Source organism: Garra rufa, chromosome 20 (assembly GCF_049309525.1).
Source record: "Garra rufa chromosome 20, GarRuf1.0, whole genome shotgun sequence".
NCBI classification, from domain to species: Eukaryota; Metazoa; Chordata; class Actinopteri; order Cypriniformes; family Cyprinidae; genus Garra; species Garra rufa.
Window position 1 is genome coordinate 16,501,664 of NC_133380.1, and position 19,946 is coordinate 16,521,609.

The 19,946-nt window shown below is 35.2% G+C and overlaps 1 protein-coding gene across 5 annotated transcripts in view; it reads left to right on the plus strand.

Annotated features, from left to right (window-relative positions):
• kaznb (kazrin, periplakin interacting protein b) overlaps nucleotides 1–19,946 on the plus strand; it is a 213,759-nt gene that overhangs the window by 188,494 nt on the left and 5,319 nt on the right. For 2 of the 5 annotated variants that reach the window (XM_073825721.1, XM_073825722.1), the window contains 7 exons: nucleotides 2,110–2,301; nucleotides 7,629–7,765; nucleotides 9,416–9,586; nucleotides 11,283–11,463; nucleotides 11,547–11,680; nucleotides 14,016–14,142; nucleotides 19,304–19,503. In XM_073825721.1, the coding sequence (XP_073681822.1) occupies nucleotides 2,110–2,301; nucleotides 7,629–7,765; nucleotides 9,416–9,586; nucleotides 11,283–11,463; nucleotides 11,547–11,680; nucleotides 14,016–14,142; nucleotides 19,304–19,503 (1,142 nt within the window). Of the gene's footprint in view, nucleotides 1–2,109; nucleotides 2,302–7,628; nucleotides 7,766–9,415; nucleotides 9,587–11,282; nucleotides 11,464–11,546; nucleotides 11,709–14,015; nucleotides 16,555–19,303; nucleotides 19,504–19,946 lie in introns of those variants that run through there. The other 3 variants (XR_012340797.1, XM_073825723.1, XM_073825724.1) reach the window with 3 other exon arrangements.

Genomic DNA, 19,946 nt, shown 5'->3' on the forward strand with positions numbered 1-19,946 from the left:
GCAATATGTCATATTGTTCAAGCCACGCCCAACTGCTGACGGACTGTCTCGTATTAGCATATTTTCTCCCTCAGCCACTTGTATGCTGTCCGCCAGTTTCACAACAATGTCTTATAAGCGATGCAAGTGTTTTATATTTATTTTTTTTAAATATATGTTTTTAAGAAGTCTTTTCTGCTGTGTTTATATATTTGATTAAAAATACAAAAAAAACAGTAATATTATGAACTATTATTGCAGTTTAAAATTGTGTTTTTCTATTTTAATATACTTTATTTATTCCTGTGATGGCAAAGCTGAATTTTCAGCATCATTACTCCAGTTTTCAATGTCAAATGATCCTTCAAAAATCATTCTAATATGCTGATTTATTATCAGTTTTGAAAACAGTTGTGCTGCTTATTATTTTTTTAGAACATGTCATACTTCAGGATTCTTCGATGAATAAAATGTTAAAAAGAACAGAATTTATTTAAAATAGAAATCTTTTGTAAGAATATTTACTACCTTTCAGTGTTTGGGGTCAGTAATTTTTTTCTGTCTTAAATTTTTTGAAAGAAGTAAATACTTTTATTCAGCAAGGATGTGTTAAATTGATAGAAAAGTGATAGTAAAGACTTATGTTGTTAGAAAAGATTTATATTTTGAATAATTGCTGTTCTTTTGAACTTTTTATTCATCAAAGAATCCTGAAAAAGTATCACAGATTACAAAAAAAAATATTAGGCAGCAACTGTTTCCAACATTGATAATAAATCAGCATATTAGAATGATATCTGAAGGATTGTGTGACACTGAAGACTGGAGTAATGGCTGATGAAAATTCAGCTTTGCATCACAGATATAAATTGTATTTTAAAGTATATTAAAATAGAAAACTGTTATATAAGTATGATAAAATATGCTGGCGTTTGTGTAGAGGAAGAAAAACAATTTCTGTCATTTATATAATGAACTACTACTTTGTTCAAAAGCGTTTTTATCATGTCTTATACACAGGACTGCAACTGCCACACAAAAACAATAAAAACAAACGAAAAAGTACAAATCAATGACACGCCTGGCAGGATGTATTTTACATTACCACATTGCACTTCAAGCATAATACCTCATTAATTGTATTGATTGCTCTTGATAAGTGCTGTAGATTTATTTTATCCCAGCCGGGCCTTTATTGTCCAGGCTGCAGCGTGGGTGCATTATAGTTTACAGTTAATTGAATTCTATTACTTGATAAGCTCCCTCGTTTCCCTTGAAAAAGATTGATGTCGCAGCTGTTGCCTGGTTATGCAGAGTACATTGAGCGAAGGCCTCCGCTTAATTTATTCACTTACCGAGCGTATATCAGAAGAGGCAGAGCGCACCTGACTGGCAGCTCGGCTAATTCGGCTTACTTTCGCGACGTGATGATGTTCTGTGAATTTCCGGCACATTAGAGGGACAAGACTTGAAATGAAATGTTGACAACAGAAAGTCGCCACATGAGCTTTTGAAAGTCCTTCAATCAGCTTTGCTCTGGTTTATAGGCCCTCTCTGTGCGGGGTTGAGATACGGGCTTCTTTTTTTTTTTTCATTCAAAGCAAAGTAGGCACCACTCTTCCGCTCATTAAAAGAGCCTCTGGAACATTTTTGTCCTCTCAGCCTCCCGTCTCTCAATGCCTTAACAGTTTTGCTTGTGTATTTGTTGATATATTGCCAATTACCGCTGTTTTGCTTTAAGTGGGCCTGTGTCCCGCTCTTGTTGCTGTGGTTTCGCTCTCAGTCCTAATGTGTCTGTTCTCTAACTCCCTTGACTCTATGAAAGAGCCTTGAAAATGGCATAGAAATTGTCTCTCACCCCCTCCAGATCTGAATGCCACTTTTTTATTATGTGATCTGCTGCTCTGTGATTAAAAAAGGATGAAAGATAGCATTGTTTAAGAGTGAGAAATAAAAAATGAAGTATCTTAACAACCACTCTTTGTTTGTCATAATTATGCTGTTTCCTCTCAGCCTGCTGGCCACATGGAAAACAAAAAATAATACAAAGCATCAAAACAGAGGACTTGCTGAGAGCTACTTGTTACTAAGTGATTTCTTTATCTCTGTCTCTCTGGATTTCTCTCGTAGTGTTGCTGAGGGAGGAGGTGGCTCAGTTGCAGGAGGAGGTACACCTCCTCAGGCAGATGAAGGACATGTTGAGTAAAGACCTGGAGGATTCGCACGGCGGCTGCTCGGCCGACACGCTCTCCGCCGCCGAGCTCAAGGTGCAGCTGGGAGAGAAGGAGCAGGAGCTGGAACGTGCCAAGGAGGCCTTACAAGGTCTGAACCCCAATCACAAAGCCAATATTGCAGGATTACCAGAGAAATCCCCCCTGTGTGCTGTTCAAGCGTTTCACCCTCCCTAGACACATCAATACTGCCCGAGTCTGCCCAAAATCATTGTTTCAGTAATATAGATGGCTCACAGTGGGCGTCCAACTACGTCTGACTAGTCGATAAGTTGACTAGTTAAAAAAAAATAGATATCAGGCTCATACATAAATAAAACAACGCCAATAATACAAAATACACTACCAGTCAAAAGTTTTTCGACAGTAAGATTTTTAATGTTTAAAAAAAAAAAAAAACAAGCCTGCATTTATTTGATCTAAAATACAGGAAAAACAGTAATATTGTGAAATATGGTTACTTTTTAACCCCTTAGGCCGCGATCACACCGAACGCGTTTTTGCAGTTGGAGGCGCCTCTTTTGAATGGTTTTCTGTTGGCAGTGAGCGTTCTGCGCGCAGCTTATGCGCCCCCAGCGCCTCGCGTTTTCGCCGCCTGCTGCGCCTCGCGTTTTTGCAGGAGCGCTCTGAGCGCCTGAAGTTGAAAAAAATCAACTCTGAGCGGAAAAACGCCCAACGTCATTCGCGTTCTTTTCCATTGTCCAATCGAATGAATGGAGAGGCGGGCTTTCTGTTGTTGGGACGAAAGTTTACCGTTGCTTAAAAAGTCCGGAGACAGCAAGAATTAGAGGAGAAACCTTTGGTGTCTATCGTGGGTAACCCGGAGCTGTATTATTTATGGTTTCTGCTAATATGACAGTTTACTTAACAGCAAAAAACTAAGATTTTAGAGCGCTCGCGCTATAATCCTTTGATTTGACTGACAGGACAGCTGTTTTGGTCGTTGCTTAGCAACATAAAAAAACCGCAGCACACTGCTCTTTTATTAAAAGTCACCAAAAAAAGGCAGTGCTGTGCGCCTCGCGTTTTTAGAACTAAAAGACGCGTTCGGTGTGATCGCGGCCTTAGTGTTCCAACATCCACCCGCGGAACGTTTTGCCTTAGTTAAGTTTGACAGGAATGCTAAGGGGTTAAAATAACTGCTTTCTATTTGAATATATTTTAAAATGTAATTTATTCCTGTGATCAAAGGTACATTTTCAGCATTATTACTCCAGTGTTCAGTGTCACATAATCCTTAAGAAACATTTTTTATCATTATTATCAATATTTAAAACAGTTGAGTACATTTTTTACACAGAAAAGTTAAAAAAAAATCTGCATTTAATTAATACTTTCATTTAGCAAGGATGCTCTAAATTGATCAAAAGTGATGATAAAGACATTTATAATGTTACAACAGATTTTTATTTCAGATAAATGCTGTTCTTCTGAACTTTCTATTCATCAAAGAAACCTGAAAAAAGGTTTCTACTTGGATGTTTTCAACAAAATAATGAATGTTTTTTTGAGCAGCAAATCAAAATATTAGAATGAAAGGATCATGTGACTGGAGCAATGATGCTAAAAATTCAGCTTTCAAATCAGCATTTTAAAAAATATATTAAGATTGAAAACAGTTATTTTAAATAGTAAAAATATTTCAAAAGTTTACTGTTTTTGCTTTACTTTGGATCAAATAAATGCAGGCTTGGTGAGCAGAGAGACAAAAAAATGACTGTCCAAAACTTTTGACTGGTAGTGTATAACATTAAAAAGTGTATAAATCATTTGTTTTTTTCTAAAGAAACACTGTCCAACAGCAACACCAGCAGGTAAAGTTACAGCGGGAGTCTGCTTCCCTCTCGAGCCCATTGAGTTTTAATAGAGACCCTCAAGCATGTAGTGAGTTTGGTGGGGGGTAATTGAAAATGAATGGGGAAAAGTCACGTGAGAAGAGGCAATGCCTTCATCGTGATATGATTTGATATGAATGGTTATGTTAGGTTATGATTGGTTCATGCGATAAAGCCCACCTCTTGTGTTCATGTGTGTTTCACGATAACAAATCAGTCTGAAACAATACCTTGGCGTTAATGGGAAGTCTAATTAAAAGAAAAGTATGTTAACAACTCACACACTTAGATATAACCACTTTATGTCAAAATAAGACTTAAAATAGCATGAAAACATGATCTGTAGGAGTTTTTAGTGAGTGATCAGCTTAAATTGAAATTTAAAGTAAATCTCCACATCTGTGACTAATATTTACCAAGATTTGATGAATAATGATCCTAAATGAAAAAACAGTTCAAAGTCAACTATTAAAAATATGTTGTTTAAAGTATTACCACCTTGAGTTATTATTTTGGAATAAATGTAAAATGCTTAAAAACACTATATTGATAAGATTCATACTTGGCTTTAATAATTAATAGAATACTGATTACATTGTTAATGTAAAAATATAAAATAGATTTTTTTTTTCTTCTTTAACCAATAAAATGTGACTGGGACATTTACATTTTTAATTTGAATAAATAAAGATTATTATTATTAATAATAATGTGTATGATTATAAAATGACATGGCATTTTTTATATTTCCGTATAAAGTCTAGTATAAAGCTGTATTACTGATGTTGTTTGTCAAGAGGATGAAAGACAGTTTAAAGATGAAAGAAATGCTGTCAGAAGAGAACTTTCAAGTATGTGTGAGGCGTGTATTCCAGTTGAGAGCGTAATAGATGCCTTTTCTACCTGTCACCTGAGACTTTAATGTGTGTTTGAGTGAGTGTGTGTGTGTGTAGCTTATCTTATCTGCTATCTGTTTATCTGGCGTGTAATGCTCTTTTAGTATATTTGAGAGACTAGTGTATAAACAGAGGACGAAAGCGCTGGAAGATAGAGTCGAGTTTTGATACATAACGTCATTCGTTTAAATGTGTCTTATCGATACGTTCCTGCAGTGTGAGCTGGAGGTGCTTTCAGGATGAAGTGTGAAGGGAGCGGTTTGTGAAATGTGGTTTATGACAGCGATAAACTCAATTGCTGACGTATAAAAGTGTCAGAGCAACTGTTTCGTTTTAGTTTTAAAGTGCTGTTCAAAAGTTTGGAGACAGCACGTTTAAAAAAATATATATTAATGCTTTTATTCAGCAAGGATGCATTAAGTTGATCAAAAGAAAGTATTTATATATAATGCTGTTCTTATTTAGCATATTAGAATGTTTTCTGAAGGATTGTTAAAACACAATAAGAATAAAACGTTATAAAAAGAATACAAATACACTACCAGTCAAAAGTTTTTGAACACATTTTTGAAATCATTCTAGTATGCTGATTTGCTGTTCAAGAAAAAAAACTTTTTTTAATAGAAATTAATACTTTAATTTATCAAGGATGCTTAAAATTGATTTATAATGTTACAAAAAATGTTATAAATGACATTTACAATGTTACAAAAGATTTCTATTTCAGATAAATGCAGATAAAAAGAAAAAATTACTCAGCTGTTTTCAACATAATAATAATAATAAATGTTCTTGAGCAGCAAATCAGAATATTAGAATGATTTCCGAAGGATCGTGTGACTGGAGTAATGATGCTAAAAATTCAGCTTTGAAATCACAGGAATAAATTACATTTTAAAACATTCAAATAGAAAACATTATTTAAAAAAAGTTATTTTAAATAGTAAAAACAATTTTACTGTTTTTGCTTTACTTTAGATAAAAAAAAATGCAGGCTTGGTGAGCAGAAGGGACTTCTTTAAAAAACATTCAAAACTTTTGACTTCTTATCTATCTTAGACTTATAATTTCGGACTTGCGGTATCATGAATATACTAAGCACAGTTTAAGACATTGTTGAGATCTGAATCACTTAGGGAAACACACGGGATGACACCCTAGACGTCCTAGTAATCTAGATAACTAGTTAGTATTTTTCTCAAGAGAACAATCTGAGAAAGAAGAGAACATCTTTTTGTCAAATATTTTGCTTGAAAAGTGTTTTTTTTTTTTTGTCTTATTTGTCATTTAGTTGAATATTTTATAATCTAACATATTGACATTCTTATATTTATTAAATGTGAAATGTGTTTAAATAGATAAACGGAAAACTTTAGTCAGTCAAACTGTTAATTCTTCTGTGTCTCGAGGCTAAAGTTACATGAACAGAACCGCAGCTGTCAATATCTACAGCAAAGCATTACATCATATTTTAGTCTGTACATGTCTTAGATATAACAGTGTTGAGCAAAGTATCTAATACAAATCATTATCTACTGGTTCTTGAACACTTTTAAAAGAGATCTACTGTACGCCAAACGCCCTGCACTCAGATTTGACACACTTTACGGTAGGTCAACTGTGTTACTTGACACTTAGGCATTTAGGCTGTAATGTAACACCTGTAGTACCTAAACAGGAATTGGAGCAACTTGCCAGGCCATTAAAAATATTCAACACACGACAGGCTGCGTCAAGCACAGTTTTAAGCAAACTAAACCAGATTTGGCTCTTTTTTGGATTTTTTGGTGAAAAGAGAGATGGGTTTGAAGTGATGGGTGTCAGGGTGCATGTCAACGGCTCTCGAATGATAGTGGAAAAACGGGTTTGACTGTGGAATGAGGAGCCTCCTTCAGTTTGAGGGGGAAAGAGACAGTTGCCTCAAGTAAAATAAATGATTTACTTTTTACAAGCTACAAGACATCAGACCTGAGCATGCTTTAGGTTGCTGTAAATGAAATGTTAATAAAAGACATTTAATTGTTATGAGGTGTCACGCCTCACAGTTCCTCTCAAATTAAACCTTTAAAACTGAATGCATTTGTATTCACTGTTAATTATTTTATAACAAACAACACAAATGTCTATTTTTTTCCTGGTCTGGGATGTTTATAGTGGAGCATGCTGCCCCCTGGAGGCTATTTCAAGCAGTGCACTGCACTATTTTTTTTTACAAACTACACAGTTCTTTATTTATGCTGCTGATAATAATTAAACAAAAGATCCGTCACTTTGTATATCTCCAGCTCTTATCTGACAGATAGGGGTCAGAGGGCAAACCACAGACGTGTCATTCAAGGGCACAAAGCCTGTATTTGTGTTGCAGACACACTGCAAAAATGATCTATGGATGATATGATCTAGGAAACACTCACTTATATACTTACACTACCAGTCAAAAGTTTTTGAACAGTACGATTTTTCATGTTTTTAAAACGTATCCAAATGTATCCAACAATAACATTTTGATTTTTTTTTAACTATTTAAAATAACTGTTTTCTATTTGAATATATTTTAAAATGTAATTTATTCCTGTGATCAAAGCTACATTTTCAGCATCATTACTCCAGCCTTTAGCATCCTTCAGATGTTCTAAAAGTGATTCCTATTACTGCATTCATGAATATGATTGTGTGTTTGTGTGTAGCTATGAAGGGTGATCGGAAGCGGTTGAAGGCCGAAAAGGCTGATCTTGTGAACCAGATGCAGCAGCTGTACACCACACTGGAGAGCCGAGAAGAACAGCTCCGAGACTTTATCAGAAACTATGACCAGCACAGAAAGGTGACGTGCATTACTTGCACATTAAATTCACCACTGACCACTTTAGTTCAATAAATATACGCTTTATGTGTGTGTTCTGGCATGTTCTTTTAAAAATCTAATTTGTCAGTCTAACATTTAACCTACTTTGCTGTGATAATTATTTAATACTTTTATTCTTGTTCAGGGTTACACTAGATAATTGTGGATTGACAAAGAACAATTAATTTAGCACTGGCTGACATGATCTTTTGTCAGGAGTGTCGCTCCTCATTAAATTGATAAAAGTAACGATTTTATCGTGATTAAAAAAGACCGGGGAAGAACTAAAGTATTTTTTATCAAATTCTTTTGGTATTTTTATATTGTGGTAAGACCACAGACATGAGTAGTGTTTTTAAGTAAATTATTAAATATTAGATTAAAGTGTGTAAATTTTTAATGTTGTATTTCTCAAAGACACTACTTATCATATATCTTTGCCTGTATTATTTATTTTTGTTGCTTTTATCTTTTTTTATCTGAAGATCAGTGAGATGATCTTTCATAAGTTTCTTTTGGTGTTTTTATAACATGAAGCTATGAAGTTATATAAATTATTGATCATTTTATATATATATTTTTTAAATAATTATGTAAATTATTTTTTGTAAGACTATATATCTTAACATTTTTATTTTTTCCATTTTTATCTATTTATTTTTAGATTTTATTATGTTTTTAACTGCAAAAATATCTGCATATAGATCAGTGACATACATAATTGCTCTAATACTTTCCAAATTTTAAATATGTTTTATATATATATATATATATATATATATATATATATATATATATATATATATATATATATATGAGTACTATTGTAGTTTATCACCATGTTTTTTCTATAGCCATTAACTTTTAATGGATAGTTCACCTAAAAATGAAAATTCTGTCTTCTAATTGCTCAACCTCATGTCGTTCCAAATCTGAAAGACCTTCATCTTCGGAACACAAATTACGATATTTTTTATTAAATCTGAGAGCTTTCTGACCCTGCATAGACAGCAACGCAACTGACAAGTTCAAGGCCCAAAAAGGTAGTAAGGATATTGTTAAAATAGTCCATGTGACATCAGTGGTTCAACCATAATTTTATAAAGCTACGAGAATACTTTTTGTGCTCAAAGAAAACAGAAATATTGACTTTATTCAACAATTTCTTCTCTTCCGTGTCAGTCTTTGATGGGCGTTCATGAGTTGTGGTACTCTTAACTGAAACGGAAGAAAAGAAATTGTTGAATTAAGTCATTATTTATGTCACATTGACTATTTTATCGATGTCCTTACTACCTTTCTGGGCCTTGAATGTGTTAGTTGCATTGCTGTCTATGCAGAGTCAGAAAGCTCTTGGATTTCATCAAAAATATCTTAATTTGTCTTCCGAAGGTGAATAAAGGTCTTAGGAGTTTGGAACATGAGGGTGAGTAATGAATGACCGAATTTATATTTTTGGGTAAGTAACTAATTAAGTGATAACATTCCCAAGATATAGGTAAACAGCATTAGGGATTAATTAAAAAATATGCTGACAGATCCACATACAAACCGACTGACAGTTTCTTGAGCTTGTATGAATGTTACACATGTATATTGGACTGACCCTGACTGTGTGGTGTCCTGCAGGAGAGCGAGGACGCGGTAAAGGCTCTGGCTAAAGAGAAGGACATGCTGGAGAGAGAGAAATGGGACCTGCGCCGGCAGACCAAAGAGGCCACAGAACAAGCCAGCACCCTGCGCTCCCAGATCGACATGAAGGAGAACAGAATCAAAGAGCTGGAGGCAGAGCTCACTATGGTGAGATAGCATCTCTCTTCATCTCTCTCTCTCTCTCACGGATGTACACTTTCACTTCCCACAATGCCATAAACACCTACACCTCTTATCTAGTCTTAGCTCATTCTCTTTTGATGCTTTGCGTCTCTTATCATTTGAGGCTCTCAAATTATGTCTCAGTGGTTTAGACTGCAGATATTCATCAGTTAAGATCCATAGATGGATCATGAAACCCAAACTGCATTATGCAGTTTTACATTTAGCTAGATTGGCAGTATGATGTGTAAACAGGCGTATGGACTCGTGCAGTCACACAAAAATCCCCATGAAGAGGCACATGGCTGTCAACAGTGCAGTAATAGCGTCATTACTCACTTTGTCTGCCTAATCTGTTGTGCCCATGTGCCCCACCAGTGCTCACACACACATACATACACACACACATGCACACTATCTCAAGCGTACTAATGATTTCACTCCCACTGAGATTTTGAAATCCGCTGTTTTCCACCCCGAGCGATCTGCGGGGTTAGATGTTTTATAAGCTTCAACATCAAGATACTAAGAGATGGTAAAAAATGTAAACTTTATGGATTTCATTTAGTCCACATTAAAAATCTCAGCTTTTTTCAAATTAAACCTAAAAATAATCATAAAGTTTTTATTTTGTTATACTATTAATTGTTATAGTAAAGAAATATTTAACATATATTTTAAATAATTATAAATATATAAACAAAAGATTAGAAATTATATATATATATATATATATATAATTTTAAAATGTAATTTAATTCTGTGATGGCAAAGCTCAACATCACGATACAGAGAAATGGTAAAAAATGTAAACTTTTTAATTTAGTCCACATTAAAAATGTACTCTTTTTTTCAAGGCACACTTGGAAATAATCATAGTTTTTTTGTTTGTTAGAATATGATTTATTGTTATAATATTAGGAAATATTTAACATTTATTTTTTTTATAATTTTAAATAAATAAATTATTTAATTTTTTTTATATTTATTCATAATTATTTAAAATAAATGATAAATATTTTCTACCCGTGAAAGTGCATCCGAACGGCAGTCAAACCCGTGACTTCCCACTCGTGAACTGGTACTAGATCGATGTACTCCCAGTTCCGAGTTCTGACGTGACATAGCCCGCAAAACCACTATGTCAGCACCTGCAGCTGCGGTGTTTGTGCAAGTGGTACACAGTGAAAAAATAGACTTTAGGACAATATAACGATGCAAACAAATTAATAATAATGTTATAATAATAAATGCGCTCAGGCAGTTTGGGGTGACTTGCCTGGAACGCTACAAAGTCGTGAGTCGTGATTTGAAGTCGTGAATTACGAGCTTAAAAACCTGTCTGGAACGCAGCATAAATATAGAATTTTTTATTAAGTGATGACAATTTTTAGCAGTTGTTACTCCAGTTATCAAAGTGTTGTGATTTTGAAAACGGTTGTGCTGCTTAATATTTTTGTGGATTTTTCTGATTTTTTCGACAAATTTAAAATAGAAATCTTTTTTAACATTAGAAATTTTACTGTCATGTCATCATTTATAATTTAAAACATTTTTATTAGATTTAAAGATCAGCATTTCAGTTTGTAGCCAATTTTAGAGCCAACTTTCTAAAACTGTTGTTGTTGTTTTTTAAAAACTGAAATATGGTGCATCTGTATGTGTTGTTTTTGTACCCCAGGCAAAGCAGTCTCTAGCCACTCTCACTAAAGACGTGCCAAAGCGTCACTCCCTGGCGATGCCATCGGAGCCGGTGGTGAACGGCAGTCAGGAGTGGGTGATGCAAGCAGACCTTCCCCTCACTGCGGCAATCAGACAGAGTCAACAGACCCTGTACCATGCACACCCTGCGGACAGGCAAGGTACAAGCCTACACAACAGCATGTTCAGATACACTAAATGTGTTCTTTTTGCCCACTCACACACCCATCTCCTGTCACCGCAGCTGCTTTGAGGATCAGCCCCTGTCACTCCCGCCAGCCCTCCATCATCTCCGACGCCTCGGCTGCCGACGGCGACCGCTCATCCACCCCGAGCGACATCAACTCGCCCCGCCACAGGACTCACTCCCTCTGCAATGTAAGAGCTGCCTGGCACCCCCGACCAAGTAATCAGCCTTCCCAACTTGTTTTTATCTCCACCTTCACTCTTCTCAAATATTCAGTCCCTGCGCTGCTCATTAGCATGGCTTCAGGGGCCCGTTTTGACTTGATGGTAGTTAATGCAGATAAATCAAAAGATGCAATTTGTACCTGTGAGAATTAGCTGTGCTTCATAAGACTGAACCGAATACATTTTACACATTTGGCTTTAAGAAGCCAATGTTAATGAACTATTATTTTTATACTATTAGAGTACTTATATATATTTCAAATTAGCTTTTATTTATATATTTTAGATTTTCATTTTAATGTATTAATTTTTATACGTGCTTTTTGTCATTTTCATTCTTTTTTTATATGTAAAGTTGAAGTCAAAAGTTCAGATACACCTTGCAGAGTCTGCTAAATGTTAATTATTTTACCAAAATTAGAAGGATCATACAAAATGCATGTTATTTTTTATTTAGTACAGACCTGAATAAGATATTTCACATAAAAGAGGGTATAAAAATGACCCAAAAGTTTACATACACTTGATTCTTAATACTGTGTTCTTACCTGAATGAATCCACAGATGTGTTTTTTTTTTTTTTTTTTTTGCTTTTCTTTGGTTTTTGAAGCATTTTTGTGTATTTGAATCCTTCCAACAATGACCGTATGTTTTTGAGATCCATCTTTTCACACTGAGGACAACTGAAGGACTCATACGCAACTATTACAAAAGGTTCAATCGCTCACTGATGCTTCAGAAGGAAAAACTATGCATGAAGAGATTTGAAGATCAGGGTAAATATAACTTATTTTGTCTTCTGAAAAACATGTAAGTATCTTCTGTATCTTCTGAAGGGCAGTACTAAATGACAAAAATATAATATTTAGGCAAAATAAGAAAAAAGTTTACACCCCTGGCTCTTAATGCATAGTTTTTCCTTCTGAAACATCAGTGAGCTTTTGAACCTTCTGCAATAGTTGCATATGAGTCCCTCAGTTGTCCTCAGTGTGAAAGATGGATCTGTGGAAAGTGTTCAAATACACAAATGATGAAAAACCAAAGAATCTGTGGGACCTGAAAGACTTTTCTGAAGAACAGCAGGCAGTTTAACTGTTCAGGACAAACAAAGAACTCAACAAAAAAAACACAGCTGTGGATCATTCAGGTAACAACACAGTATTAAGAATCAAGTGTATGTAAACTTTTGAACAGTGCAATTTTTATAAATTCAACTATTATTTTTTTCTTCTGGACTACATGTAAACCTTTTATATGAAATATCTTATTCGGGTCAGTACTTAATTAAAAATATCATGCATTTTGTATGATCCCTCTTATTTTGGTAAAACAATTAACATTTTGCAGATTCTGCAAGGTGTATGTAAACTTTTGACTTCAACTGTATGTCATCTATTTAGCTTTAATTTGGTTTTACTTCATTTTTAGTTTTTTGAGTACTTCAGCATATTTATTTCAGTTAGCAGATAGGTTATTTATAGTTTATCCAGTATTTATATTTTATTATATTCTTTACAGCTTTGTTTATTTAAACATTTTAAGCAGGTCTTAACTGGTCTTCCAGATTGGTTGATGTGGTCTTAGCTGCTCAGGCTGGAAGACCAGCTTAAACCAACCAAGGACCAGCAAACTAATTGGTGGCATCTTGTTAACGCCCATGGACAGCTAAAGAAAGACTGAAATCTGAAGTGTTATGTTTCAATAATACATATATATAATATAAATATATTTTAAAGGGATAGTTCACCCAACAATGAAAATTCTATCATTAATTACTCACCCTCATGTCGTTCCAAACCCGCAAGACTTTCGTTCATCTTTGGGACACAAATTAAGATATTTTGGATGAAATCCGAGAGCTTTCTGACCCTGCATGGGCGGCAACGTAACTGACACGTTCTTAAGATAAACGAAGGTCTTATGGGTTTGGAACGACATGAGGGTGAGTAATTAATGACAGAATTTTCCTTTTTGGGTGAACTATCCCTTTAAGTCAACAACAAAATCTGATGTACATGTATCACAAATTTAGCATTTTTGGATCAAGTCGTACAGCTTAAGATTACCAAAAATGTTTGTGAGTATACAATCTCACAATCCAGTCAAAGAGAATTCAAATAAACCCAATTTGGAGTGTGTGAACCCCTGAAGCAGTGCTGATGAGAGAGGGCAGCTATTCCTGCGATTTCTGATGAAACCACATGACTGACCTGCCCCATATGTCCACCATTACTTTTCTATTCTCTCTTCTCCTTTCCTCTCCCGCTGTCTCTGTTTCTGCCTTTTCTTGTTCTTGCTTCAGTCCATGGAGGACCTCGAGGACCAGAAGCGTAAGAAGAAGAAGGAGAAGATGAGTCTCGGCTCACTTTCTCGAGTGTTTGCCCGGGGAAAATCTCAACGCAAGTCCTTGGATCCGGGCCTGTTTGATGGTACTTCCACCCCTGATTACTATATAGAGGAGGATGCTGACTGGTGATAGTGCTATTGTGTGAACGTTTAGATGCGTGTGTGGAACGTACGCATGGACTTGTATGAGTTAACGTGTGTGTGCGAGTGTGCATAAGCGTTTGTGTGTGCCTTCAAATGTATTCCCCGTGAAAAATACAGGAAAGAGGAAGAACTGCTGCCTCCTTGAAATGTACATAACGACACTTAAAAACATCTATGTAAATGAAATATATATTTATATATGTATGCATATGTACATATGTTTACATTCATATAAATATATACATGGGATCATTTGCGTGTGAATATGTTTATGCTGTTATTATGCTTTATTTGTGGTAATATATGTCTCTTTTTATAAACTGGAAACTTGAATTACTGCTGAGCATTTGTAAATAGGAACTCTTGTGCACCTTGTGTTTGCTGATGTCTTCATGTGGAATGCTTCTTTTTCATGACTGCTTCTACCATGAACCCAGAACTCCAGGCTGTCTTCATACACCACAGCATGAGGTCCATCTGAAAATTTTAAAGGTGCACTCAGTCATTTTTTCCCCCTCATGATGAGATGAGAGAAAATGTTAACATGACATTCATTTCTTAATGGCTGAAAAATTTCTACATGACATCGGCTAACTTTGTGTAATGCTGCATCCACACCACTAGAGGGCAGCCAATGCAACATTAACAAAAAATTACTGAGTGCACTTTTAACGTTACAATCTACTCAGTTACATCCAGATAGGATGGTTTTCTAAATGTTTGCCTTAGCTGTTCACCTCAGTAATCTAATCACTGAGGAACATCTGTATAAAGGCGAGGTCACATTAGCTACATTTTGGCAAGATTTCACGGGCAAAACGAGATCCTTCGTCAATAGTGTAGCGATGTATGAAGCACAGCTCCCATGTAAGTCACTTTCAGTCCAAGTCGATTCCTATTGAAATGACTAGATCTCACCCGCAAAATTGCGTCAATCAATGGTAAATGTGACTGCACCTTAACAGGTGAATTTTGTGAGTTTACCTCAGAGTTACACTCAGACAGCTGCCAAAACCAGGATAATGATCATTTGAAAGCTAATATTTTATTATGTATTATGTCTTCTTGCAAGGCTGCACCAAGGATCTTTTTAATCTTGAAAAATGTGAACTGAAAACCTCCCAAAATCTATACTTTATTGTCCGGAAAGACTGCATAAATCGTATTTAAGGCAGTTTAAGTCCATTATGATGATAGATTACAAGGATGGAGTAATTCAGTTAGAATTGGACTGAAGTTACAGTATGTCTCAGACAGGCCTTGTCCAAATTATTTTAGCGTGGTCCAATGTGACTGCCCCTTTTTACAAAAAGACATGTAGCATTATTTATTAGACTGTTTCCATTTTTAAAAAAATGCATGTTTTATAACCTGTAAGGAATTATGCTAGATTTTGAAGTGATTATTTCCACATAGATTATTTACACACAAATCTGGGCTATACTTAAAGGGATAGTTCACCCAAAAATGAAAATTCTATCATTAATAACTCACCCTCATGTCGTTACAAACCCGTACGACCTTCGCTTATAGACAGCAAAGCAACTGACACGTTCAAGACCCAGAAAGGTAATAAGGACATTGTTAAAACTGTCAATTTTATGAAACTATGAGAATACTTCCTAGGCCTTGAACGTAGTTGCTTTGCTGTCTTTGCAGGGTCAGAAAGCTGAGGATTTCATCAAAAATATCTCAATTTGTGTTCTGAAGATGAACGAACATCTTACAGGTTTGGAACGACATGAGGTCAAGTCATTAATGACAGAATGTTCATTTTTGGGTGAACTATCCCTTTAAACCAGGTGCTGACCTTACATCAGTAAAGTGCCAAAGGGTTATAGTGCAGCTTTCAGTACACAAGAAAATACATAGGATTTTTTTTTTTTTTTTTTTTTTTTTTTTGCTCTCTCAAGTGCAAACAGAATGTCTGTAAGAACTCATAACACACCCTGCTTCCATAACATTGTTTCCCATTAATGTTAAACCCAATGATGTCCTGACTCTCGTCTCGCTGACATATCACAAATTTCTTTCCGTTTCAAGCTTTCCTTTGCATCTCGGTGGCACTGATTTTTTTATTTTCCCTTTTTTATTTTGATCTTTTAAATTAAACTGAACTTCATTCCTCATGTCATTCTAATGAGTTTATGTTGTAAGGTTTGTAAAGTAGATTATGTCAGATATAAGATTAAATCTATTAAAGAACTTTATTTAAAGATTAGAAAAGAGGTCATTTCAATGAAACCAGACTATCTTTGAATTTGATGAGGAGGTTTTAACATTCTGGAGATTTAAAGAGAAAAAAGAAGAAACAATTAAAACTTATTTTAAAATAAAAACACATAACCCAACATCCATGTGCCTTTCTTCTTGACCCTGTGTGTGTGTTTGCGTGCGAGTTGTCATGTAATGGTTTCCTCTTAACCCTCTTGTTCAGGGGTTGCCGTGGTTTGGGGTGACCCCGCTCTACTCTTCATTTGTAATTACCCACCATCTGTGTTAACACGTGTCCTAACATTGTCTTACCTCAGTGGATGAGAATGCCCCAAACTCACTACATTCATAACTCATATGAATACGTCAACTGGAACAAGTCTATCATGTACACCGTTACCCAAAACATGAGCACGGTCATGTGCACCTCTACCCAAAACATCATCTCATGACCAACTGATTTTGATTTCATTTCGTTTAAGGATCTGCTACATATTTATCGAGGATTATATATTTCGATATCATTAAAAGTACATTACGTAGGCTTTCTTGATGAGAGTTTTCTATTTACAGCCTCCAGAAGGATGCCGGAGAGCTTTGCTACAGTAAATTCAGAGCGACTGGGCTTTTCCTTCTCATTACTTGAAATGGAAACAGATTGCGATCTCCATTAAAATCCATTTTTCCATAAGCCAGCGGATGCTCTAAGATGTCTCGAACAAGGTCAAGGCTCTGTCTTTGCTTAGACGAGTTTCCTCTAAAGGTTTCGAAATAGGTGTCCTCTGCCCTGATGCCCATCAGATAATGAGTTTTATAGAGGTAATTTTTTCAGCTAATTAAAATCTGATGATTCAGTCTGAACCCCCAGGGTGACTTCAATCTTGGTTTATACCTGACAGGACACACTTTTAGCATTAGGAGGGCTGTATTAGACACCAAATAATCTAAATAATTATATACACATCTAATTCATACAAATTCAGCCGAAAGTCAAGCACTTTAAAAATGACATCACTGCAGCAACGTTGGCTCAGAGTCTATAGGGCGCCACCTGCTGGTCAAAACATGACAGGTGTGGATTGTATGAGGTTTATAAAATCTGATGATTTTGGTATAATGGTTTAATGGAATGCATAAAATATAAGAAATTACAAAGTATTCTAAAGAACTTCTATAATAAAATAATTTTCTGTATAATTTTAAGCTTAATCAGATAGCCTTTCGAAAGTTTCCTACATGTAGAATTTACTTTTAAAGAATTTTTACTCAGAAATCTATAGTAAATTTCAGAAATAACAAATAAATTACATATTTAAAGTAGTGTTTTCTTATAAAACATACTCCCATAATTTTGTGTTGTAGTAAACAATGCTGTAAAAGTCTAGCTTAGAAAACAAGTAAATTACAGTTGAGGTCAAAAGTTTACATACATCAATGTTAATTGTTTTATCAAAATAAGAGGGATCATACAAAATGTACTGACCTAAATAAGATACTTCACATAAAATATGTTTACATATAGCATATTTATAAAAACGACCCCGTTCAAAAGTTTACATACACTTGATGCTTAATACTGTGTTGTTACCTAAATGATCCACAGCTGTGTTTTTTTTGTTTAGTGATAGTTGTTTATAAGTTCCTTGTTTGTCCTGAACAGTTTCCTTCAGAAAAATCCTTCAGGTCCCGCAAATTCTTTGGTTTTATATCATTTTTGTGTATTTGAACCCTTTCAAACACTGACCGTATGATTTCGAGATCCATCTTTTCACACTGAGGACAACTGAGGGACTCATATGCCAATATTAAAGAAGGTTCAAATGCTCACTGATGCTTCAGAAGGAAACACGATCCATTAAGCCAGGGGGTGAAAACTTTTGAATGTAAAGATCAGGGTAAGTTTTTCTGTCTTCTGGGAAACACAGTACTAAATGAAAAAAATATTATATTTAGGCAAAATAAGAAAAATATACACATCTTCATTCTGTTCAAAAGTGTACACCCTGGCTCTTAATGCATCGTTTTTCCTTCTGGAGCACCAGTGAGCGTTTGAACCTTCTGTAATAGTTGCATATGAGTCCCTCAGTTGTGAGCCCCTCGGTGTGAAAAGATGTATCTCAAAATCATATAGTAATTGTTGGAAAGGGTTCAAATATACAAAAATGATGACAAAGAATCTGTGGGACCTGAAGGATTTTTCAGAAGAACAGTGGACTAACTGTTCAGGAAAAACAAGGGGGAAAAAACACACACACAGCTGTGGATCATTCAGGTAACAAAGTATTAAGAATCAAGTGTATGTAAACTTTTGAACAGGGTGATTTTTATAAATTCAACTATTATTTTCTCTTGTGGAATATATGTAAACATCTCTTATGTGAAATATCTTATTCAAGTCAGTACTACTTAAAAAATAACATGTTGTTACATTATGTATGATCCCTCTTATTTTGGTAAAATAATTCATTTCTAGCAGATTCTGCAAGGAGTATGTAAACTTTTGACCTCAACTGTAAATGTTGCTTCACAGTGAAGGAAATGAGATCAAGTGGTTTTGTAGTGACAGTCTGAGGCGGTAAATGTGGAAGCGGTTTTGCTTCAGAGGGTGTCTGGGTTATATGAGGATAGATAAGGTCTGTCGATGTTGACCGCAGGCCTTATCGTGTCCGCTGGTTCTTGCTAGAAAGCAGTGAGTCATTTAAGAAGCATTTCAAAAGCAGAAAATACTGAAATGAAACAGAAGGATATGGAGGTGGGTGCTTTTCCTGACAGCAATAAAAAGCTTTCATGTGCAGAATGGATAAGGTATTTCTGTTTTGCTCTCAACCCCTCTGTACCCCTTAAACTTGCCCCCCCTCCTATTCCTGCCCCTCCTGACCAATCCAGACTCAGACAGCCTCTCCAGCCAGAACCATCCAAGCCTATCAGACGGCGAGGAGCAGCTGGAGCGGCTGCAGCAGGCGGAGCTTACGCGCAGCAAGCCCATGTCTCTGTGGAGGGCGGTCACTGTGCAGGCCTGGCTGGAGGTTGTCATGGCAATGCCCATGTACATGCGCGCCTGCTCAGAAAATGTCAAGAGTGGGAAGGTAAATGCTTTTTTCCTATTCTTACCATTCTTATTGTGCATTTTATTTTAGCCCTTTATAAGTACTACAAAGAAAATCATCTTTTTTTATGCAATGGTCAATTTTTGAGAGATTTTGAAATATTGTTTCTGCTATAACATGTCAGACTAGTTGAAAGAAGACATCCAAAATATGTATTTAGGTGTTTATTTTATGAAACCTTATCTATTTGTGTCTGTAAAAACTGCTAGTCATTTTTACAAATAACAAAGAAATTACATTTTAAAGTAGTGTTTTCTTACTCACATTATTTTTAGTGTTGTAATAGACGGTGTTAGTCTAATTAGTTGATTAGCTTAAAATTTGAATTTGAATCAGAATTTGTAAAATGTTATTATTTTACCATAATAAGAGGGATCATACAAAATGCATGTTATTTTTTATTTAGTACTGACCTGAATAAG